Below are 25,523 nucleotides of genomic sequence, written 5' to 3'. Positions count from 1 at the left end.
AATGCACCAAAAAGGACAAACGGAAGACAAACCCGCAAAAGTCACAAACACAGAAGCTGATTACATAAAACAAGTTCAGGCTGGGCTGGGATGAAAGCAATATGCCCATGTTTGGGGTTAGGTGAGCCCCCAAACTGCTCATCTAGCCCTGAACCATATAACACAGGAGAGGGGATTTCTACTTCTCCCACCCAGTAATGTTTTTGGGGACTCTCAGGGCATGCACCCCCTGTCCCCACCTAAATTTCACTCCATCGTCTTAGATCCAGAGGTGTTAGAATGTAGTTGCAAAACAGTAAAAAGTCCAGTAGCACCTTTAAGACTAACCAACTTTATTGTAGCATAAGCTTTCGAGAACCACAGCTGTCTTGGTCAAGATGCAGAAGAGAGCTGTGGTTCTCGAAAGCTTATACTACAATAAAGCTGGTTAGTTAAAGGCGCTACTTGGACTCTACTGTTCTGCAGCTTCATAGTCTGAGATTCTGCCTTCTTCACAGCTCAAAGAGTCCTTGCGGAGGGATGCAATTAATTATGTATGGAGGAAGAATTATTCCTCCAACCCTAACAGCATTTCTTCAACTCTGTATTGGATTCTTGCTAATGCTATGTCTTTATCAACTTGTATTTATTTACCCCAAAGGCACTGTTTATGGAAATGTCCTTGATATTGACTGTACTAATCTCATACTATGCGATTCGCCCTGAGTCTCAGTGAGAAAGGCAGACTACAAATGACATAAAATAATAAAGAGTCCAGTAGCACCTTTAAGACTAACCAATTTTATTGTTGCATAAGCTTTCGAGATCTACAGCTCTCTTCAGATGCATCTGACAAAGAGAGTTGTGGTTCTCCAAAGCTTACGCTACAATAAAGTTGGTTAGTCTTAAAGGTGCTACTGGACTCTTTACAATTTTGCAACTGCAGACTAACACGGCCAACTCCTCTGGATCTATAAATAAAATAAAATAATAAAATAACTGCCCCTCCACAGGTTCTTGGTTTAAGGTGGCTAGGGCCCTTAAAGGTACCATGTGCTGGAAGAGTGAACTGAAATCAGAGGGTGCACATCTCACACCATCCATTCCCTGACCCTTATCTCCTCCAGTATTAGAACTTATTCACAGGCAAACTTTCCTTTTCCCCTCCACTTTCTGTATTTTGCACAAATGCCTTTAAAACTCCGTGGCTCCCAGAGTGGAACCTGCTCAGTTATATGCCAGGGGAGGCGGTGGTGTCCTTTAAAAAAATATTTGCCTGCTTCTGCTTCTGTAGATGCCATGAACAGCCAAAAAGACAACTAAGTGGGTACTAGATCAAACCAAGCCTGAATTCTCCCTAGAAGCTAAAATGACAAAACGAAGACTTTGGTCACATCATGAGAAGACAAGATTCTCTGGAAAAGTCAATAATGCTAGGAAAAGTGGAAGGCAGTAAGAAAAGAGGAAGACCTAAAACGAGATGGCTTGACTCCATAAAAGAAGCCACATTCTCCAGTTTGCAGGATCTGAGCAAGTCTGTTAATGAGAGGAAGCTTTGAAGGTCTTTCATTCATAGGATCGCCATAGGTCGGAGGCGACTTGAAGGTACATAACACACACACACTGTTTCTGTACCTACATAGAAAATCCATGAATGTGCAAAAGCCCCTGCCTGGTCTACAGGCAGCATAATTCCAGGGCCCTACCGAACGTTTTCATGCTGAAGAAGCGAGCTGTGGCTCATGAAAGTTCATACCCTACTACCAATTTTGTCAGTCTTATAGGTGCTACTGGACTTTTGTTCTTTTCTTCTGCTACAGACAGACAAACACAGCTACCCATCTTGATCTACAAGCAAGGGACTTTTTATTCTGTATGCCACGGAAGCACAAGAAAGCAGCAGAAACCAGCCTCTTAAGAACACCCACTTTTAAAAAGCGATGTCTCTAGCCCTTATGATCGCAAAGGGAATCATTCAAAGTGCGTTCGTAACAGCTGGCAAAGACGCAGAAGAAAGGAAAAGTGTATGAATAAGATTCCAGAGGGCAGAGATCCAGAGCTCTGCCTGCCAAGTTCCTTTCCCTACACTGTGATTAGCAAAAGCAGAATAAATCATGAAAAGCAATTTAAAAAAAACTGCAGCGTAAGATATGCAAAATAAGCAAAAACTGCACCTAAGGTATACAGGGGCCAAAATTCTGTTCCTCTTGCCACAGAACTGGGTAGCCTAGATAAGAGATCTGCGGAATATGCGCTAAGTCAAGAAGTAGTAATCATCCACCCATCTGGGCAGAACCCTACAGTTAGCGCCCTTACCCGCTCTTTGCCGCTAATCTCCAGCTGTATCTCCTTCTCCCTCAGCTTCTTCCAGTGTGTATAGTAAGTCATCAGCGGAGTCCCTTCTTCTCTCACTACCTTCTCCCATTGATCCTGCAGGCAGGCAAGACCACAAGCAAGTGTAAGCAACCCTCTGAAAACCGTTTCACTGAAAGGGCAGGGAGGAGAAAGAGGAGAGCGTGGCTGCTGTGACAAGCTGGGCCTCCAACCCACATGCCTTCAGGAGTGCGCAGGCATACAGCCCATGTGGGCAGAAGTGTACGTGCATAGTTTGTTGGGGAACTCTGGAAAAGTAGGGCTCCACATGGAGAGAGTTCCAACAACCACATATGGCTTGGCACCCACATCCGTAGTCATGTTCCCACACACCCTCTGCGTGCACATCTATCCTACCCTGGAAAGGACTATTCTCACAGCTTCACACAACTCAGTCAGCACGCATTCATCAGTATGTGCCATCTGGACTCTGGGTTATTTTCAGGGTACCAATCCCTGGGTAGCAAATTGGAACAAATATGGGCTTCAGACTTCCACATGCAATTCGACCGTGCGCATGCATGCTTAATGTAATGTGCGAAAGGCCCTAAGTGTTGATAATGAGATCTTCTCTCTCTTCTTGCAAACCATTTCAATCCCACTTGCCAAGCTGCAACTGGAACATGCATGTGTGTTCGCCCCTCTCCCTCAACCCCAAATCAGAGGACATGGACAAAGGCTCACCACAGCCTCCCGGTTGGCTACACCAAAGCTGGCTTTCTGGCGCTTGTTGGTGATGTAGACCGAGTTCTCCTGCAGCTTTTCCAAAAGCTGACGCATCGTCTTGCAGTAGTTAGCAACTTTGCACTCTTTCAGGAAAGCCTTGAGCTGAGGAATGGGGGACAGAGGAAAGAAACAAGATGAGAGATTCCCTTCCAGAAGGGAAGCATGGCTGGGGGACAGCTTGCTTCGGCAGATGCCGTGCCTCCCACTTGCCACCGGATGGGATCATATCCTCTCCCTGACCGAAAGAGGGAAAGATTACGGTGGCTGCCTTTAGGCAGGAAAGAAAGACTTCAGTTTGAACAATCCAAGTGGTGAAGGATTTAGGTGACTGCAAAGGTAGCCCTGCTATGAGTGACGGTGAAACAACCCTCCTGGGTAGAACTGCACTGCAGGGCTTTTTTTCAGCTGGAATGCGGTGGAACGCAGTTCCGGCACCTCTTGAAAAGGGTCACATGGCCGGTGGCCCCGCCCCCTGATCTCCAGAGAGAGGGGAGTTGAGATTCCCCATCTAAACTCCCCTCTGTCTGGCGAACAGGGGGCGGGGCCACCGACCATGTGACCATTTTCGCCGAGGGGGATTTAAACATTAAAAAACTCCTCCCCTTGTTCCAGCTGACCCAGAGTGACATCATTGTGCAGTCCTGAGTTCCCCCACCTCTTTTCCCAGAAAAAAAGCCCCGCTGCACTGTATCAGAAACTCAAGGCTGCTATCTAAAACGGCATCTCCGTGTGGAACCCCTCCTTTTTGCATCGTGTCCCAAGGTCAGCCTGTTATTTTATTTTTAAAGTCGGCGCATCAGCAAACGTTTCTTTGAATGCAGGGGTTTGCCCTCAGTCGATAGCTTTGGGGTGCCACTGAGGGCAAGCGGCAGTAATATCTGAAAATGGGGGCGCAATCGGACAGAAAGCTCTCTCGTACAAACCCCCGTTCTTTAACCCAGCCTCCGTTCACTTTGTATGCCGGAAAGCTCTGCTGTGTTCGCTAGTCAAAAAGACAGCACGCCTGCTGCAATTTGGGAGACGGAAATGGCACCCACTGGCCATCAGTTCTTGTGCCTTTTCAAAGTTGGCAAAGCCACCCGCTGAAGTTCCACTCTTCCCGCCAGCAGCGTTTATGCTGGCAGAGACCACAATTTAAAAATCCCTCACATGGCTCCAGCGTGTAAAGAGCTATAAACAGAGATAAGAAACATCTGGGAGCTTGTACGTTCCAGACACATGGGAACTGAGTCCCCAAATGACAGAAAGGCAGAAAACAGAAAGGAACACTCCGGTTCCTCTCTGCTTTTCCGCTCCTCTGGCAAAGGGGGCAGGGGACAAACAGGCCTCCCATTTTATTGCAGCCATCCGCGGCCCCATAATGAAAAACTGAGCCAGCTTGGCGTATCACCAAAGGGACTGGTGGACTGACTCTCTTTTACGCACGGCCTCCTGGGGGCGAAAGTGACAGGCCCCCGTCCTGCGGCAAAGAGCCTGAGCTCAGGCAGAAGTGGGAAAGCATCAGGCAGTTTCCATCCCACGTAGCCCCAGCCCCGTCTCCGTTTATTTTGATCTGCCCCTGCCGCTTCCTGTCTCCCAAGGAAAGGAAGGTTGCAGCATTTGCTCTGGAGACCGTCCACAGCTGAGCTGCAGCACGGCGGTCCAGGAACGAGCTGGATGAAGCTGGGAGCCAACTCCACGTCCACCAGGGCAGGAGGCATTCCAGGAAGGACAAGCTGGCCTGGGGATGCATCTTTTAAGCAGAAATAAAGCACCCCCCCCCCACTTTGCAGACAGGTAAGACTGCCACCCAGGGAACAGAGCACAAGCAAAGGCACTTCTGATGTTCATTTGTGACTCTCAAAAGTTAAAAGACAGACAGACAGACAGACACACACACACACACACACACACACACACACACACACAGATCCTCAAACTTGACGATCTTTTAACTGGAGATGCTAGAAATTCAGCTTGGAACCTGCAGTCCAGCACTTGCTTTGTATGAAGGAAGTCCCAGGTTCAAATCCTGGGTACCTCGGGCTAAGGCCACTGAAAAGCCACAGCCAATCAGAATCCTGGGATAGGACAGGTTAATTTTCAAAGTGCACATGGATGTTCACTTCCCCGCCTGGTCTTCTGCTGAACAGTGCAGGCAGCCCCTTTTAGGAAAAGCCACAGCACAAATCCTGCTTCCCTTTGGGGTGCAGAGCTAGTCTTTGCCCTTCTTAATCATTTCCACCCTTGTTTCTTTCTTTCTCCAGCTTTGTGTTGGGAAAGGAATGGAGGGGAACAGGCACACATCCATTTGTGAACCACTTCACAAATCCAGGCATGTGTCTATTTTAGATGCTAAGCACAGCCTGAATCACACTGCAGAGCAGCAGGCAGGGGCTTTTAGGAAAGCATGCCGTTTTGCCCCCCTTTTTAGGAATTCTCTTATCTCATTGGGAAAAGGATTCAGGAAGCATTACAGACAGGCATATCCAGAGGAAAAGGCTCGAGAATACTCTCGAATGCTTGGAGAGTTCTCACGTACCTGAAGAATGGCAGGAAGAGCTAGCTCGGGAAATCCTATCACGTAGGCTTGAGTGTGAAGATACTCCAAAGTCAGGTCGTACAACTGCTCAATAAGGCCGTCCTGTTGGGCAACATACAAAGAAGAGAAATGAATGCCCCTGCTTAAAACCTCCGGATCCATGTGGAATTACTTCAGTGTGTGCATCTGACAAAGTGAGCTGTGGTTCTCGAAAGCTTACACCTCAATAAAGTTGGTTAGTCGTAAAGGCGCTACTGGCCTTTTTACTCTGTGAATCCCGTGTTCGACAGCAGTTGCTAAAAAGAAAAATCTGGTTTGCTGATGCGAAAGTTACTTTCACTCTAATTACTTTATAACACTACCCCTCAGTGTCCCCCAAGTCATTTTTAATTTTAGGTTTTGACCTCAATTACTGTGTATTGTAAGTGTAAGGGGAGAACATTATTTCTCCCATTACTGCTATTTTTTTCTTTCCCCTCCTGCAGAAAACAAGGTGCAAAAGACTTCATATATAAGAAACTGGGAATTTTTCTGCTGCTGCGTCATACCAAAGGCATAACGGAGACAGACTTCCACAGTTACTTGTCCTGGGTATGGTAGTTAAAGTTACGAGTGAGAACCCACAAAGAATTGCAAGGGGCACCTCATTTCCCCCTTCACCCACTATTTCCTCTTCTCCTTATGTGAAAGTCCTTGCAGGTCCCCCACCTGTTATAACACCCCTCCCCAACCCACACACCCTCTGCTTCCTTATCAAATAAAAAGCTCTAAAGGCTACAACGAAGGGAAGACCGTCGGAGGGAGGAAACTCGGTTCAATGCTCCATTTATCCTCGAGTCCCACTGGGTGACCCTGGTCCATTCATCCATTCTCTCAGCCTAACCTTCCTCACAAGGTTGTTGCAAGGATAAAATGGAAGGAGAGTCTTGGAGAAAAAGTGGGATGAAAATATGGTGGCGAAGGTGCCCTAACTCTCGATGGTTTCTTTGTCCTTTCCTATATCCTTTCTAAGAAGCAGGAAATGAAATTCAGCCTTTTCCTTAGGGAGTTGCGTTATTCTGCCGAGCATCTTTCCCCTTCTGGGAAGAGATGAGCGAGCCCTTTAATCCAACCAACGTTCCCCTTGACGGTCCTTCTGCAATAAGATGCACCCGAGCATACGATGTAACCAGCCAATCATAGATCTCACACCTGACTTAATTAATTACTCAATTACTTCTGGCAATACTTAATTGCACAGTTAATTAATTATGTGACCCGGGATACAGCATGCTCAGCCCTTGCCGAACCGCTTCCTGCTTCTGTGGTACTCCAAAGCACAACGATCTCCGCATGCCCTCTGATACGGCTATGACCGAGTACGAGTCAGCTTCGGAAATGTCTTTCCCCAAACTCTGGATTTCGCAATCTTAAGTCTTCAAGCCACAGTTTCTGCCTAAACAAAGTTCTGCCAGCAGGGCTGGCTCCAGGTCTTGAGGGAAGCTGGGCCAGATAACCTTCAGTGACCCCCATCTTCTCAACAGTTGGGACTGCACTGGTATACACCCTTCCAGAAGAGGGAGGGAACCGCAAACTTCTTTATACTCCCTTAAGCCCTATTGGCATGAATACAGCAACCAATTCCAGAGAAAACTTCCCACTGGTTACAAGCTGCAACACGGGCTGGGTTGCATGTGCCCCCTCCACCTTCTGAGCCAAGGCATTTTCAGTTGCAAAATCCCTAAGGGACTACCCTCCCCACATTGGTGTCTGGTCTTCTAACCTTCAGGCCCCACTGAAGATTTCTGTTTTCCCAGCATCTCTGGTTGGCTTCCTCCCAATAGCTATGCGGAGCTCTTTCCCCTAGTTGTGTCTTATTTGCTACTCATTTCCCCGTCATGTGGTGGGCTCCCCCAACCCGTCCTTGTCTGAGCTGCTTATTGATATTTATGGTACGGATTTTTTCCTACTACTGCCCCTAGGAGTTTTTATGGGGGGTGGGTTTTTCTGGTTTTGCATCAGACTGCTTATAGATGATGTTTTTATTTTGCACGGGCGCTGCCTCAAAAGCACCTAACTGGGAAGCAGAGAAGAAACATTTTAAATAAAATAAAAGGATTGTGAAACAGCGACACACTCATTTCCCCAGGCACCCATCCCACAGGAAATTGAAGGTTGCTTCAGAGACGGCTGTAACGTCTTCCAAGGGAGCGAGGGCAGATGGGGATGACCGCAGACTGATGCTACATAGTAATCGGCCAGAGGTTGGGAGGGGTCCTATGCCCCCAGCAGCTGCCCAGGAATGCAGACGGCTGACCACCCACCTCGCCACCATGTTTTTCTCATACTTGGATCCAGGGGTCATTTCGTAGAAAAAGAGCTGGAGGAACTAATTAGCATAACTTATTAGCATATGCCATGCCCCCTGACATCACCAGCCGTGTGTCATTAGCATAACTGATTTGCATATGCCACACCCCTGAAATCACCTATGCTGGCTGTTTTGGGCCCAATCCTGATCATTCAGGGCCAAAATTGGGCCCAAAATGGCAAAAAGGGGGCCCAAAATGGTCAGGATCAGGCCGCTGCTGAGCGGGAGAGTGATCCACCACCTGTCAGAGGCCTGATCTGGGCCGTTTTGACCCCAATCCAGGCCGAAAGAGGCCCAAAATGGCCAAGAGTCAGGTGGGCGGGGCCAGCTGACATGTGACCTCTTTAGGGAACTTCCAGAACCGCGTTCCTGCGCATTCCCCCTCGAAATGAGCCCTGCTTGGATCCTAGTCTCCTTACCCGATAAGACTTCTCCTGCATGTTGGCGTTGGAGAGCTTCAAGATGACCGCAAAGTTAATGGGTTTAGAGCTCATACGGCCTGGTTTCTTGTTGAAGTCCACCTGCTGGAAAATCTACAAGAAAGGACATGGTTACGGTTCACTATGCATGCAGCTCTGTCAATGTACGCGGTGCTTTACAGACTGCAACTAAAACAAACTCTTGAAACAACTACTATACTGCGTGGCACATTAGGTAAAGTAAGAGTGTCCGGCCTAAGGTCACCCAATGTGTGTCCATGATATAGTGGGGATTCGAACCTCTGTCTTCCAGACCCTAGTCCACTACTTTAACCACTGCACCATGCTGGACCTCACTGCAGATATTGCTGGACCTCACTGCAGATATGTCCCAGATGAAGCTGGAAAGCACGGGATGCTGCCCTCTTGGCAAAGTTAACCAGGTCCAGGTCTGGTCAGAGCCTATATGGGAATTCTCCTGGGATCCCCTCATAGAAAAAATGTGGGTTATAAACTGAGAGCCAGTTTGGTGTAGTGGTTAAGAGTGGCAGCACTCTAATCTGGAGAGCCGGGTTCGATTCCCCACTCCTCCGCTTGAAGCCAGCTGGGTGACCTTGGGACAGTCACAGCTCTTTTAGAGCTCTCTCAGCCCCACGCGCATCACAAGGTGTGATAACACACTTTGTAAACTACTCTGAGTGGGCATTAAGTTGTCCTGAAGGGTTGTATATAAATCAAAGGTTATTATATAAATTGAATGTTGTTGTTGTTATTATTCCTCACTCCTCCGCTTGAAGTCACCTAGGTGACCTTGGGTCAGTCACAGCTCTCTCTCAGCCCCACCCACCTCACAAGGTGTTTGTTGTGGGGATAATAATACGCTTTGTAAACCACTCTGAGTGGGCATTGTCCTGAAGGGTGGTATATAAATCGACTGTTGTGCTTGTCTTGAACACGTCGCAAGACCCCCAGTTTTGTTTTTGCTGCACCAAGGGACCAACACAGCTGCCCCTCTGGAATCATTATTTATTTTTTTTATATATATATAAAAGGTTAAATAGATTAACCCCCCTCTGTGTTTGAAATGCCATGCAGTATTCTCAAGAAATGAGTCCAAACCCTCCTTGGACTTCCAGACCTGTTTGCTTGGCTCTCCGCCCGCCATGTGGCACCCGTAGGAAGATCATTCCTCAGTCTTTTAGAGCCGCTCTTCATCTCTTCTCCATGTCCCAAGGCCCCGCGGGTGTCTTAGTAAGGCAGGTCCTGAGCAGCCATCAGTGATGAAACTTCAGCCATTTAAAGTGTCAGCTGCGTGTGCAATTGGGGTGGGGGGGTTGCCTCTCTGAGCATATCAGGGTTAACCTCCATTCTCTTCCCCCAACCCCCTGGGGGAAAAGGAGATGATTTTAAATTGGCATGCCAGCCTTGTCCCCCACGGGGCGGTGGGGGGCGGGGGGAGGCCGTTTCCACCTTGTTTACCCACATTTGCCTTCCAGCGCTGGAGCTGAACAAGACAGCTCTTGCGGGAACCAATGCCTGTCACTCCGACAAAAATTAAGTAGTAATAACTGAAATGCAGAAAAGGCAGCCGAGATGGCAGCTCTGGCTTCGGCGGTTCAGGACCCCAACTTTGCACGCTGCCATTCTTACATCAACCCACCAACTCGCCCGGTTCTAACTTCCGACACACATCCCGCCCTTCCGAAAAAGGAGAGAAGGAGCCGGGGGCAGGCATTCTGCACGCCACCGAAGCAGAGACTACTGTCAAGACACATCACGGCGCTAGCTCTCATTTCCAGTGGCAGGGGCTTGGGGAATTCCGGTGCCTGGAGGGACTGCGCAAGACGTTCACATTGTCACCGTGGTGGTGACAAGGGCAGAGGAAAAGGAAGGGGGGGCGGAGGAAGAGAAAGAAGGCGAAAGGAAGAGAAACGGAGGGCTTCTTTTCTTTCGGTTGCATAGGATGGGACTGGCAGAGGGAGGGTGAGAGCAGCCGCTGCCGTTTGCTAGAGACAAAGAGGATCAGAGGAGAGGAGAAACGAGCCTCGGTTACAGATCAAGGTTTCTCAAAAGAAAAGTGGCAATTATAACAACGCGGAGAAGGAGCTAGGAACCAACGTCGGCCTCCTACAGACAAGGCTGAAGTTGGTGCCAAGAAAGAAGAGGAGAGAAAGAGGAGCGGGAATAATATTTCCGCGCTTGTCTATGATGCACACCTGTGTCGTAGCAAGCACCATCCTGGAAGAGGCATTCCCTCCTACGTGCCTCGCAGTGAGTGGGGAAGGAAGTTATACGACGCCCTACTGAGGCTGTTCCCCTCTTCAGGGCCTGTCCTCCAGCAACTCTGGAATCCCTACAGACCTTACATGCACATTCTCATGCTGCAAGTGATCTGGTGGCTTCCTTGCCTCCATCCCCTCCCAGCAGAGTGCTTCTGACATCCGGGGCGGCCTGGCAACCTCTCCAGGCAACCCCTGGCTTCTGGGCTTGCCAGTGCTACCCGGTGAGCACCTAGCTTTATTGCTTACTTCTCCATGAGGGACCTGAATTTGCCTATGAGTAAAAACAATAGAGCTGGACATAAAAGCATATTTTGGGTTTGGATCATGCATCGCAGAAAACATCATTGTCTCTCCTGTGAGAGAGAAGTGGCACGCCTCTTCTAAGAGGATAAGCTTTTGAGAACCACAGCTCTCTTCGTCAGCTGTCATCTGACGAAGAGAGCTGTGGTTCTCGAAAGCTTATGCTACAATAAGGTTGGTTAGTCTTAAAGGTGCTTCGGGACTCTTTACTATTTTGCAACTATAGGCATACATGGCTAACTCATCTGGATCGTCTAAGAGGGCTTCTGGAACCCACAGGATATCTTAAGTATTCGCATGAGCCGGAGGGCAGAAGGGGTCACATCAGTGCTTAGTTCTCGTGGCCCCTTCTTACATGCCCAGGGTAAGGCTGATTGCCACTTTGGGGTCAGGAAGCAATTTTCCCCAGGCCAGTTTGAATAGGGATCCTGACGGCGTTTTGCCATCTTCTGGGCATGGAGCAGGGGGGTCACTGATGGTGTGTGTGTGGAGTGGGGAGGTAGTTGTGAATTTCCTGCATTGTGCAGGGGGTTGGACTAGATGACCCTGGAGGTCCCTTCCAACCCTATGATTCAATGATTAAAATAATTCACACTCCCAAAAAATTCTATAGCTTGATCCAAGACAGGCCCTCTCTTCAAATCAATCCAAAGGTTTTTAATCATTTCATCTAATTGGATATTTTACTTTCAGTCCTGTTGTGCTTCTATATCCACACTTCCTGCTCGCCCTGTGGCTAACCTGAAGGGCCTTACAAGGATCCTCCAAGTGCAAAGAAGTCTTTTGAGCACCGGAAGGAAAAAAAAAATAGTTTCTAATTCATAGGAGGCCGTTTGCTTGATCTGCAGTGCTTCACAAACACTTTTCAGTGCTTGTCATTATTAGCATTTTATTGTAATATTCTTCTCATTAGTTTCTTGCATCAGACTTGGGTTTTGCGCAATGAACTTCCGGGCAGGCACCGAGAAGTGCTTAGCTTTATCCAAGTACCCAGCTTATGTTCCCACCAGACCATCTGTGGAGATAAATTTAAAGGCAGACCAAACGTGGGGACTGTCCTGGAAGTCTGTCAGAGGTTTAGCAGTAGGAAGGAGAGTTATTTATGCACTGACATGAAAATATTTTAAAAGCTTCTGGCTTATTCCCCACCCCCTTTTTAAAGGGCTTTGCCGTCTTTTTCAAAAAAGGACCCAAACTAAGTACTGCGACTGCAAAAAGGCTTCCAAAGGGCGGGCTGCCTGTCGCATGCCCCACCAGCATCGGATGTGGTTGGAGGCGGAAGCCAGGAGAGGAAGGCATGCGTGAACCACGAGAACGGCTGGCCTGATAAATGCGGCTTGCCACGAAGAGGAATGGGGGCTACTGTTATCTCCCGGAGATTGAGAAAAGAAACCCAGCAAGAGGGGGTGGGGGAAGTGACGCTCTATCACAAAAACCCAACTGGCAGAGCCTCAGAAGAGCGAGCGGAGAAGAGAGGAAGGAAATGCATGAGGGGAGCAGCCAAGAAACCACAAGGGTCCGGGAGAGACGGAGAGGCCTCGCTGGCTGCTACGGGCCGAAAGGATGTGGTTTACGAAAGGACGTTTGCAACAACATGAAAAAACCACAGGAGCCTTTTCACTTCCTCACGATTAGCAAAGAACCAAGGCAGCCTGGCTAATTCCTAGGCGTGGCCTGGCGCCCCTTCCTCCGGTTGCGCCAATCGCACCTCTCTCAGCACCCCCTCCAAGTGCAGAATGCATCCTCAGGAGGTGGCAAAAGAGGGGGGTGCGAAGGAGCCCTCCGCCTCAGCAAGTCCTTTCTTTTCCTGGCCAGAATAGAAAACAGGCCAGAGAGACACATCAGCAAATTAGTAAAGAGTCCAGTAGCACCTTTAAGACTAACCAACTTTATTGTAGCATAAGCTTTCGAGAACTACAGCTCTCTTTGTCAGATGCATCTGTCGAAGAGAGCGGCGGTTCTCGAAAGCTTATGCTACAATAAAGTTGGTTAAAAGGTGCTACTGAACTCTTTACTATTTTGCAACTACAGACTAACACGGCTAACTCCTCTGGTTCTAACATCAGCAAATGTGCACATCTCTAAAATAAGAGCGACACAGTCACGCCGAGAAGTCACAATTTCTGACGTGCAACGCTTACATTCCCAAACGTGGGGCAGTGGCAGATGAGGGTGAGAACACACCCTATTAACTGGAGAGAGAAATTCCCACTCCCAGGGAAGAATGCAGGGACCCATTTCTTCAGCAACTGGTCCATAGCTAGCCTGAAAGGCGTTCCCGGGCGGCAGCCTCTCCCAGCCATCTGCCCAAAGGAAAGAGAAGCATCTGGAAGGGCCTAAAGCTGTGGCTGACCAGTAGCCCTCTCAGAAGGACCAGCGAGGGAGGGGAAAGAAGCAGCTTGGTCCACCTCCTTCCCACTCCAAGCTACGAATCTGAAAGCTAGTTACCGAGCAGCAGCCACCTGCAGACAGCCGACGGGACCTTGATGATGACAAATAATAGGGCACACAGATCTGACTGCTCAGATCTCAGATAATTTGCCCCCATCTCCCACAACGGCGCAGCTTTCAGGCTCCAACAACAACAGTACTAGTAGTAATAATAGTAATGTTTGATTTATACACTGCCCTTCAGGATGACTTAACACCCACCCAGAGCGGTTTACAAAGTATGTTATTATTATCCCCACAACAACAATCCCCCTGTGAGGTGGGAGGGGCTGAGAGAGCTCTGAGAGAGCTGTGACTGACCCAAGGTCACCCAGCTGGCTTCAAGCGGAGGAGTGGGGAATCAAACCCGGTTCTCCAGATTAGAGTCCTGCCGCTCTTAACCACGACACCAAACTGGCAAGAACAGCAGGGCTTGAAACCTCATCCCTGCTTGGTAAAAAACAACAACACAGAGCAGTGGACACAGCAGGCACAACAGAGCGAGTCTCGCTACTGAAATATACAGCATTAACAGTGCAATCCTCTACAGAGTTAACCCAGCCTGAGCACAATGAAATGAATGGGCTTAGACTGGGGTAACTCTGTGTAGGACTGCACTGTTAATGTTAGAATTTTCACACGATGCAGAGTGCAGAGGTTGGATCTGGAGTCCCCCAATCCATGTCAGATGTAAACCAATCACATATGAGTTATGGGTTCTCCTTGACTCCTACGTGCGTGGGTACCCAGGTAGGATCAGGAGGACCTTAGTGCACATGGAGAAAGAGCTTCTGTCTTCCTCCTTTAACATCTTCCCAGCCTGAAACAGTCCCTCGGGGTTGCTATTGGCCTTTCGGGTTCACAAATAGCAAAATATAAAAAGTCCCTGCACAGAGAACGCTAGCAGAAAGAAGGCTTCTAAAGAGGGGCATGCCTTAGTGACGGTATCTTCTACATGCAAAGTATATGCTCTGAGTTCGTTCTCCAGGAACTGGGAAAGACCTTGAAGGACCGCTGCTAGCCATAGCAGACAACATCGAGTTATAGTTAGCGCAACATTCTGACACGGTACAAGGCATTCTCTCCTATGGTCATATCCAAAACACAATTTGCCTCTGCTAGGTGACTTAAGGACAGCGATCGAGTTCCATCACAGCTTAAAAATTATTTAACACACCGGAGTACGTTCTTGCAAAGAAAGGCCCTCGCCCTCCTCCAGTTTCAACACATGCCATCTGCAGCTCCAGGGGAGGTATTGAAATATCCCTTTCAATCAACGCCTCTGCAGTTGCGGCAAGGGGTAGCGAGAGGCCACCTTTCGCTCGCCGTTCTGCTGATCTATGCCCACGGGCACGTCAAGTAAGTTTTATTGTCACTTTTCCCATCTACTCTGGTCAAACCAGCAACCAAAGGAATTTTCTTCGTGTTAATAGCAATGCAGGGAGGCTGGGTAACAGGAAAAAACCCCTCTCTTGCTCTGCCTGTAGCAAAATGGTGTCCAAGCGACTTTGAACACCCATGAGATACTTTGCAACTCAGAAAATTAAATTGTTGTCTGTGGCACAGAAGTGTTCCATAAATGATGGACATTCGGGTCTAGTAACCCCTTAAAGACCAACTAGATTTCCAACTAGATTTCTCGAAAGTTCTTACCCTGTAAATCTAGTTGGTCTTTAACGGGCTACTGGATCCAAATGTTACTCTTCTGCTACAGACCAACATGGCTACCCACCTGAAATTAAAAAAAAATATTGACTAAATAATTGATACAATCACAGAGCTGGCTTGCCACAACCATCTCTGAACAATTCACTGTTTTGGCTTTGACTCTTGCCAGAGAGCCACGGTTAACTCTCTGCATCCGTTATGACTGAATACTCCAACCACCCATAATATAGAGACACAGCAGAATTTATCGCCCTTGAAAGAGGATGCCTGTTGCTACCTCTGTGTGAGTTATTGCTCTGGAACAGTCTCACTTCAATCTGGAGGCATGCTTAGAATAGCGATGTGCAGAAAAACGGGGTTAACTTCCACTAAGGAGAGGCGATTCTTTCTGGGTTGCACTCTAAAAGGAAATCTTTCTTGGTGGCAAGAGTGAAGTGCTCTTCCCATTTTAATGCATGAAAGAAGTGTGCTTCAACTATCTGAAGGAAGGCTTGGGTATTGGGGGATACAGCAGCTGAGCCAAGGAACTCCGTGAGTATAAACTCTGTCCAAGCCACTCACTTTCAGCTTAATCTACGTCACAGGGTCATTGGCTTTAGAAACACACACACACGTAACCGCATTCTTCACTGAGAAGCACCACAAAAATGAGAAATAGGAAAAGCTCACCTCCAAGATAAAAGGCAGAACGGGCATGAAAGTCCGCGTGTTCTCCGACAACAGGGTGAGAGCCCGGACGCAGTGCATTCGCAAGGGATAGAAACGCGCCGTGGGAACCAACCTTGCGAAAGAGAGAAAAGAAACGAGAGTTATGATGAGCCACGAATTTGAAACCTGACCCTATTGCAGAGGTTTCCGCTTGTGCTAAATGGGAGGACTAACTGGGGAAGACGACTTTCCCAGTTAGACGACTGGGGGAAGGCAACGGCAAACCACCCCATAACAAAAAGCCTGCCAAGAAAACGTCGTGATGCGACGTCCCCCCCATGGGTCAGTAATGACTCGGTGCTTGCACAGGGGACTACCTTTACCTTTAACTAGTCAGTAAACCAACCAAGGTCCTCAACAGGTATGAGGAGCCTTGGTTTAGCGGCAGAGAAGCTGCTTGGCATGTAGAAAGTCCCCGGTTCGATGCAAGGCACCACCAGTTAAAAGGATGAGGTCGCAGGGAATGTGGAAAAGACCCGGGAGAACCGCTGCCAATCTGGGTAGAACTATGAACTAGTCATTAACAGTCCCGGGGCCAAATCTGCATACACGCACGCACTCTCCTCCAAGCCGCCAACCCAACATCCCCTCCTCAAACCAGCCCTTCAACAAAAGTAGTTAGTTGTCAATTGGCAAAGTAGAAAGGAAATCTCATGCAAAGTGCAGCTGGGGTGTGTGTGTGTTGAATTCTCGGTGAGTCCACTGTGCTGCTCTATATTACGTTGTCCACAATGGCTACTTTGAATGTACCCTGCATTTTCAGCATATCGTATACAGTATCTTGCAGAGATTTTTACAACAGCCCTATAAAGTAGGCCAGAATTATTGGCCCCATATTGGTGAGCTGAAGTGGGGGGGGGGGATTGAAAAAAACCTTCACTCTGGTTTCCCACTGGAATATTAATATAGTCTGCCTGTTCCCACCTCATGGAGAGCCAGTTTTGTGTAGTGATAAGAGCAGCAGGACTCTAATCTGGAGAGCTGAGTTTAATTCCCCCCTCCTCCACTTGAAGCCATCTGGGTGACCTTGGGTCCGTCACAGCTCTCTCAGAGCTCTCTCAGCCCCACCCACCTCACAGGGTGTTGTGGGGATAATAATAACACACTTTGTAAACTGCTGTGAGTGGGCATTAAGTTGTCCTGAAGGGTGGTATATAAATCAAATGTTGTTGTTATGGAATGTTTTTGGATAGGAGCTGAGCATCTAGGGTTGCCGCCCAAACATATTTTATGATTTTAACGTTGTTTTCATTGTAATTATTTATTCATGTTGTAATCCGCTCTGAGCCCGTTTACGGGGAGAGTGGATAAAAAAAATAAATCCAATAAATAAATAAATAAATAAAATAAGAGAGTGGGCATACGATCAAACCGGGAACCCTCCAGCCCACAGCTCGTTACGCTACACCAGCTAGCAGTGAAAGGCAAGGAGCGCTGAAACGAACACGAAATGAATGTCAGCGGATGCAGTTATGCATAGCAAAGTTTTATGTCAGCCGGGGATGAGAACTAGGCTGGCTAAAATAAAGACGACATGGAAGAGGTGGGCATGAAGGGAGGAAAAGAGAGAGAAGAGGGCTGCATCGATACTCTGGGTGGGAACCGCTTCTCCAGGTGCAGCATCAATATTTAAAGGTGATTATCCCAGGCTGAACTGTCCGACCCACTCCCTTGCCCTGCCATTATATGAAAAACAGATGCTGGCCTACCAAAGTCAGACCACTGGGCCAGCAGCTCTCAGGCACTGGACTTGGGTTCTACCCGGGGTCATTTCGTAGAAACAGAGCGGCAGGAACTCATTAGCATAACTCATTAGCATAACTCATGCCCCTTGACATCACCGAAAGTGTGTCATTAGCATAACTGATCTGAATATGCCACACCTCCTGACATCACCTATCCTGGCTGTTTTGGACCCAATCCTGGCCATTCAGGGCCGAAACTGGGCCCAAAATGGCAAAAAGGGGCTGAAAATGGCCGAAAAGGGCCCCCAAATGGTCAGGATCCACCACCCATCAGAGGCCCGATCAAGGCCATTTCGGGACCAATTCTGGCTGTTTGGGGGACAAAATGGCTGAAAGTGGCCCTTTTGGGCCCATTTGGGCCCGGATCAGGACTGAAATGACCAGGACCGGGTTGGTGACGGGCAGGGGAGGGTTCCCCCGCCCGGCACTGACCCGATCCGGGCCGTTGCAGCCCCGAGCCAGGCCGCAAGGGACCCAAAATGTCTGGAAATCAGGTGGGCAGGGCCACTTGACCTGTGACCTCTTCGCAGAACTACCGGAACGCCGTTCCTGCGCGTTCCCCCCTCATTTTGAGCCCTGGTTCTACCACTTTGTGGCTCCACAGGGGAGGCCTGATCTCATCAGGGTTACTGCCTCGCTCCTCTTAAGGCACAAACCGCTCAGACATAGGCAAGAGTTCAGGAGTCGCAAAACAATCCCAAAGAGCCAAGGCAAACGGGAGCTATTCCCCTCGCCCTCTCAAAAATTCCATTTCTGCTTTCAAAACCATTTTACAGCCCCGTTCCCAGATCACAGCTCTGGTTCTGAGAAGCAAATCCCGCCCCGCTGCCCCCCCAGGAGAAGAGACTGCTGAGATCGTAAAACCAAAAGGAGGAGAGAAACTGCATCAGCCACACCATATAAATCACACACCGCCCGTTCCACCCGCCTCCCCCACCCACGCCAAATAGTGAAATAATTATCATTGGATCCATTATGGAAATAAATCTACTTTCGCGCCCAAGACCTGGCAACCGGCAAAGGGGATGACGAAAACCTTCTACAGGAATTAATTGATTGGGGGATAAACCTGTTAAAAGGTATAGATTTACTGTAAACCAAGGCCATTAATTTCCAGAGAGCTTCAAGACGTGGCAGTCAGCTTAAAAACTTTCCAGTGGCTAGGGACAGTCCGGGAATAAAGTATGCGCCGGTACACTTCTGTCGTCCGCTCGAGGCGGTGGGGCCGCTGCTGCATGAGCCAGAAAAGACCAGGAAACACGCTAGCACACCTTCTAATCCGGTCCTGAAGAAGCTGCAGCAGAGCCAGATTTAAAAGACGTGTGAACACTAAAATTCAGAAGAGCAAGATTTGAGAGCAGCAGCACCTTAGAGACTATCTAGATTGGATTCCCAAAAGCTCCTAACCTGAAAGTCCTGTTGGTGCTACTGGACCCAAAGCTTGCTCTTCTATTGCAGACCAACACAGGTACCCACCTGAATCCAACTGAATCCAGAAGCATTCTAGCATTCATATAAAATAAGACGGGTGTACACACACACAAACCCATATTCCTTGTTTCCACCCAGGTGGTCCCAGCAGACTAGTCCTTCTGTTGGCCAAGCCCTCCTCCATCGAAGTTTATTGAACTTTGACCCCACCCTACCTTTAAGGAGCATGCAAAGTTCCCCCCCATTTTTCTCTCACAGTCCCTCACTGATACGTCACCTTCCCTCCTCAAAGGTGACTAGCATGTCTTAAAAGTATTTTTTAAAATCTAGCACCTTGCCCCCCCCTCAAGTTGCTCAGGACAGCAGACATCATTTCCCCCTCCTACGTTTCAGCCCCACAACAATCCCATGAGGTAGGACAGACTGAGCGAGAGAGACTATCCAAGATCTCCAAGCGAGCTCAGCGGCTGAACTGGGATTTTAACCTTGCCCTAACCACATGGAGACTCTCAAAACTTGGTTGCATCTGGTAAAATGGCCACCACTGCTCATCCATCAACAGTGAATCTTAACATCTAGACAGCTTGTCAGATTATTCAAAGGACTGCAGACACATTGCCTCAAAAATTCTTGTAATGCAGGTCTGCACAATTCGTCCCCCACCTTGGAGGCGGACAGTAAGTCTTAGGTAAGATCTGAACGGGAGAATTCAGAAGCGAGATGCAGAAATGGAGATGATTACAGACAATGCGTTGGGAACTGGTGTAGCATAACAACTAAGTGGAGGACCTGTGAACCAGGAGGTCATGGGTTTAAACTTCACACCAGTTTAGGTAGGATGCACTCTCTCAGCTTCAGTAACCCTATTTGCATTACTGGGATAAAAATACTGGCCTACCTTACTGTAAGAAACACAATGAAATTATTTATACCCTGCTTTTCTCTCCACAGGGAACTGGAAGTAGCTTATTGCAGCATTCCCCCTCCTCCCCTTGATCCTCACAACAACAATCTTGTGAGGTAGGTTAGGCTGAGAGACTATGATGGGCCCGAAGTCAGCAGATGAGCTTCCGCATCAGAGACAGGGTTCGAACTCCATCATCCTTGGTAATAGTTCGACACTCTAAGCACTATGCCACGCTGTCCAATACCAAGTATTGTCGTCCTGAGTCAGTACTCTATGCTACAGCATATCTAGCACAAAAGCGAGACAGCCCCGTGACACACAGAGCGCTGTGTGACCACCAAGGACGGGAAGACAGAAGGGTCTGGCATGGAAAGGTAATCTCCGCAGCTTTTTACAATAAATCTTTTAAGGATGGGATTATTTTTTATTAGCTCCTCATCCGTTCCTGGCACGGAAGGCCAGATGCGGCCCCAAAGGCTTTGGTTGTGACTGCTCTGAAGCCAAACGAGGACAAAAATTACCACTACAGAACGTCCCCCTCTCCAAACGGAGAACAGCAGCATGGCTCTGCTCAACCGTGTGGTTCTCCAGGAGAAGAAAACAAGGACGCCAATGCCCAAGCGCCCACCCGAGTCCAAGACCTACAGCTTTGCCGATGGCTCAAGCCAAAAAGAAGGTTCCACTTGACTGAGAAGCTTGTTGGGTGAGCGACATTTCACTTAATCCCCCTGGCCTAGCCTAAATCACGAGGCTTACAATAATTATTAAAAAATTTATTGGGGAAAAAATACCACCAAACCTGTAGCATTACAAAGTAGGGTTACCAGGAGCCAAGCTACAAGTGACGCCTGACACAGGCTGGACACTTGTCAGCTTCCCTCAAGTTTTGATGGGAAATGTAGGCGTCCTGGTCTTGCAGCTGTAATGGAGAGCCAAGCTGTAAAACCAGGATGCCTACATTTCCCATCAAAACTTGAGGGAAGCTGACAAGTGTCCAGCCTGTGTCAGGCGTCACTTGTAGCTTGGCTCCAGGTTTCTGCTGCCACTGGCTCCTGTTTCCTGTTGCTACTCCAGTGGCCAGGAGGAAGAAAAATAACTGAAAATGGCCATCAGGTGGTGACATAACGTCCCTTCCGGGGAAAATACAGAAGTAATGATGGTCCACTCTAGGAATTTCTGGAAATTGTAACCAGAAGCACTCCCGTTAATGTGGTAAGCTCTCTCCCAGCAGCATCCCTCCGTCCCCAGCCCATCCTCCAAAATTTCACAGATGAAAATGAGGACAGACTTGTAACACCTCAATTACGGTCATGGTCAGAGAAATACACATCATTACAATTTGCTCTAATCCTCCAGCTCTGATGCGTTAATCTACCTGTAGCTGCTTATTCAGCCCTGATTCTTTCGGTTGAAGGACATAAACTGTCCTACAATACATTCTCAACAGCTCAAAACACCTCGCCACAGCTGCAAGCTGCACAGTGCTTTAGCATCCATGTGCGCACATGTATTTCTAGAGACTCCAGGAAGGGAACTAAACACTCAAGAATGACAACACTAGCCTCTCGCGCTAAAGCATTTTAACACGGTATTCCCCACACGGCACAAACAGGGACAGCAATTTCCCAGGGAGAAGCTGGAGCTGCTAGTGGGAAACACTGGGAAATGCATGCCTCACCCCCAACGCCGCTATACATTTTGTCCTCGTCAAGGCTATTTCTGAGCAACAGCAGCCAAATTCAATCTGGCAGCCGAGCGGAGCGCTCGTGAACCCTGCGAGCCCCCTCCATCAGCCCCATCATCTTTGCCAAACTGTGTGAAATTAACTCCAGGTGGGGCTGCTCCATTTTCCCGTAACCTCGTCCCTCATTTCCCCTTCCTCTCCATATTACCCTCTTAGCGGGTGCGGGGTTGCTATGTAAATAGGACAGCCAGGATCCAGAGGAAGCAAGTGAAAGGAGCCAACTTTGGCAACCCCTGTGCTGCTAGTTATCTTGTTTAAACACATTTCAAATTCTGCCCTAGTCCCTGCCCGAAGCAATACAGCTATAGCGGATGACAAATCCCCCCCTCCCGCCATGCTCCAAGACAGCTGAGAAACAAGAATGGAAGCGCTGGTCCTCTTTGCACTCTCTGGTTTCTTGCTTCCGTTCCTCTGTTGTTTCTCTAGGGCAAAGCTCCACCTTGTGGATGAAAGTCAGGGGAAATATATATATATATACATATTATGGATTTCTCTCCCACCACGTTCTCAAGAGGATCATAAAACATGCCTGGAGGCGTTCGTCTAAAATTAGTTATCGGGGGTTCAAATTTAAACTTGACAACTTCCAATACAGAAGAAAGTCGATTGTGCCAACTGCTAGGACTCGGGTTCAATTCCTAATTCAACCCTGAAGCTAACTGGGTCACTCTGTGTGTCTCCCGTCCCCATGGAGAGCAGGGCAGGGGTGGGGGGGGGAGAAAACCAAGTATGAACTCCTTGGCGGAAGAACAATAAAGTCGATAAACGGCAAAATGGCAGAAAGAGACAATGGAGTTCCCTTTTTATTTGTTATTAATTCATTAGTTTGAGGAGGAGCTCTCAATGCTGCTGCTATTATTGTTGTTGTTGTTGTTGTTGTTGTTGTTGTTTACATTTCTAACTCGCTCTTCCCATAAGTGGGCTCAGGGTGAGGTACAGCAGTTATAAAAATATAATACAAATATTTAAAACAATTCATAAAACAAAAGTTCATCATAAAATCAACAGACAGATAATAACTGTCCCAAGATGGAGGTCAATTCCAGATTCCTGCCCATCAGCGTACAGGAACTCCTGCAAAGGAACTCAAGAGTGGCAAACCTCGAGGCTTGAACCCTGAGTTTGTATAGGATCCATGAGGGAAACAGGAGTGTAGGAGCCAAGCCGGAATTTCTAGCCAAGCACTTGCCAAATCCACGTCTTCAGCAAGGGGCTTCCAACGCATACCCTTCAACCTCACTCTGGAAAGCAGAATAAACAAATAGGGGAGGAAAAGGCGAGGGGCTGAGGGAATTCTGGCACACTGGTGCCTGGGCAGAAGGGTTTGAAGCAAATCGGAGAATCCACAGTTTTGTACCATGCTTCAACCTCTCTCTCAACTCCAAAAAGACAACAGGGCCTTTTGTCGCCGGAAGAGAAGAATTGCATCCTTCTGGGTCCTCAGGAAGAGAGGGGGAAGAAAATGAGGGATGCTGTCATTGTTGAGAAACAATTCTAGGTTGCATTTACTCATTGTTAAGGGATGTGCACTCTTAAACTCAGAATCACACAGTATCTGTAGATGAAGATTACAGGGTGGTGTTCAACAGACGTGGTTAAATGAGGAAGGACTGCACTGCAAGATTAGCAGTGCAATCCTAAACAGGGTTACTCCAGTCGAAGCCCAATGAAACCAAATGGACTTAGATGGGTGTAATTCTGCATAGGATTGCACTGAAAGTCCCTCAATTCTACGGGATTGTCTGTCCTCATATATTCCCTGGAGGACACTCCGATCAGGGGACAAACAGCTGTTGGTGGCCCCTGGCCCCAAGGAGGCCCACCTAGCCTCGACTAGAGCCAGGGCCTTTTCGGTCCTGGCTCCCACCTGGTGGAACGCTCTGTCTGCTGAAACCAGGGCCTGGCAGGACCTACTATCCTTCCACCGGGCCTGCAAGACAGAGTTGTTCCGCCAGGCATATGGCTGAGGCTGGGCCTCCGCCAGCCTGGAAAAAGGGGTGTATAAATTCTTAACCCTCCCTGTGAAGGCTGTCTACCATCCTGTTTTAAATGTGTATGGATTTTTATTGTATTTTAATATGTTGTTATCCACCCTGAGCCCGCTCACGGGGAGGGCGGAATAGACATTTGAAATAAATAAATAAATAAAATTCCAAGGAGATATTCCTACTTACATTCTCATAATCTTCGTACCAGACATGACAATTTGAATAACTGTGTTGGTAGCAACATTGCTGTTAAAATAAGTTCCACGTAGGTGCGGAGCAACAATGAGGCACGGAGAATAAGCACACACTCACCAAGCTCTGTTAAGATGGCACCACACAAAATGCTACCCTGCATGTCACAGTTGCCAGCAAATTCCCCTCCTTGCTCATGCTGTCCCAAAGACCAGTTGGCTCACCTTTCCGGAAAGCCTCCAGGCAGCTGATTTATCTGCCCAGACAGGTGGAAAACTGCCTCAACTCATCCGCGGGACAATTAAAAGCACTGCTGAAGTGACAGGAAGACATCTGGGGGGGGGGGGAAGAGACTGAAGGGGGAAGGAGGAGAGGCGGGGTTCTGGAAATTATTTAAACCTGTTTATCTTCATCAACACTCGGAGGAACCTGGGAGCGCGAGCAGGGTGCCGTTCCGAAACCTGGAATCTGGACATGGTACTAACAGGATTTCAGAAGGCTGTTGGAGTTTATGACATGCCTATTAACCACCAACAGTTTCAAAGCGTGGAATCAGCTGTCGTGCATGTGTTCTTTGAAATAACGAGAACTCCAGAAATCTTCGTACCAGGGCACTTTTACTCAAATAAATGGTGAATCTGCTACAACCTGGAGACATCGCCCATCTTGCAACCATATGTTTGTAGAGGCTTCCAACTTCCTAGCCTTTATGAAATAGGGCTGCTGTTCAGATGAAGGAGAAAACAAGATCTAGGACCCTGCCAGCCATTGCAAGAGGAAAAAGCAATATGGGGGCAATCAAAATTTAGAGGGAAAGAGGCAGAAACTCAGAGAGAATGGTTGAAAGCGCAGGTAAAATCACCAAGTCCAAAGTCTAGCCTTTGTTAACCAGGCAAGCCACCCTTAACTGACTGATTAAACCTCCATGGATTTTTTAACATTTATTTACAGAATTTATGCCCCCACCAAACTATGGTATTACTATTACTATGTATGGATGTGAAAGTTGGACAATGAAGAAAGCTGACGAAAAGAAAATTGATTCATTGAAATGTGGTGCTGGAGGAGAGTTTCGCAGGGACCATGGATGGCCAAAAAGACCAATAAGTGGGTACTAGATCAAATCAAGCCTAAATTCTCTTTAGAAGCTAAAATGACAAAACTAAGGCTATTGTACTTTGCTCACATCATGAGAAGACAATATTCTCTGGAAAAGCCAATAATGGTAGGAAAAGTGGAAGACCTAAACTGAGATGGCTGGACTCCATCAAAGAAGCCATGTCCTCCAGTTTGCAGGATTTGGGCCAGTCTGTTAATGATAGGACGTTTTGGAGGTCTTTCCTTCATAGGGTCACCATAGGTCAGAGGCAACTTGACAGCACATAACACACACACACACCTTTTTCTCATTATGGAGTCAAAAGCATACTTCCTTTAGGTTTTAGGTAATGCATGTATATGCTAAAGCAAGCACTATCTCAGAAGAAAGCCAGTGTGGTGTAGTAGTTAACAGCATCAGGCTAGGAATTAGGAGACCAAGGTTCAAAGATTCACTCTGCCACGAAGTTCATTCAGTGAACTTTGGACAGTCACTGTCTCTTGTGAGGACAGAATGGAAGGGAGGTACATGTAAGCCACCCCGAGCTCATTGGAGGAATGGCGTGATACAGATGTACTAGATACAAAGAAGAGGTGCTCCATCCTCTGGGAAAGAGAATGCCTTTTCCAAGACAGCACCTGCAATCTATAATTTTATAAAT

The 25,523-nt window shown here is 48.0% G+C and overlaps 1 protein-coding gene across 1 annotated transcript in view; it reads right to left on the bottom strand.

The window, feature by feature from the left end:
• Positions 1-25,523, bottom strand: part of NOC2L (NOC2 like nucleolar associated transcriptional repressor) — a 71,002-nt gene that overhangs the window by 18,826 nt on the left and 26,653 nt on the right. Inside the window, exons 12-16 of the mRNA XM_055001083.1 lie at positions 15,718-15,829; positions 8,369-8,482; positions 5,600-5,701; positions 3,037-3,180; positions 2,296-2,409 (exon numbers count right to left, since the gene is read on the bottom strand). Of these exons, the coding sequence (XP_054857058.1) occupies positions 2,296-2,409; positions 3,037-3,180; positions 5,600-5,701; positions 8,369-8,482; positions 15,718-15,829 (586 nt within the window). The remainder of the gene's footprint in view (positions 1-2,295; positions 2,410-3,036; positions 3,181-5,599; positions 5,702-8,368; positions 8,483-15,717; positions 15,830-25,523) is intronic.

This window comes from Eublepharis macularius, chromosome 17 (genome assembly GCF_028583425.1).
Source record: "Eublepharis macularius isolate TG4126 chromosome 17, MPM_Emac_v1.0, whole genome shotgun sequence".
Lineage (NCBI taxonomy): Eukaryota > Metazoa > Chordata > Lepidosauria > Squamata > Eublepharidae > Eublepharis > Eublepharis macularius.
This window is presented reverse-complemented; position numbering and strand designations above follow the sequence as displayed.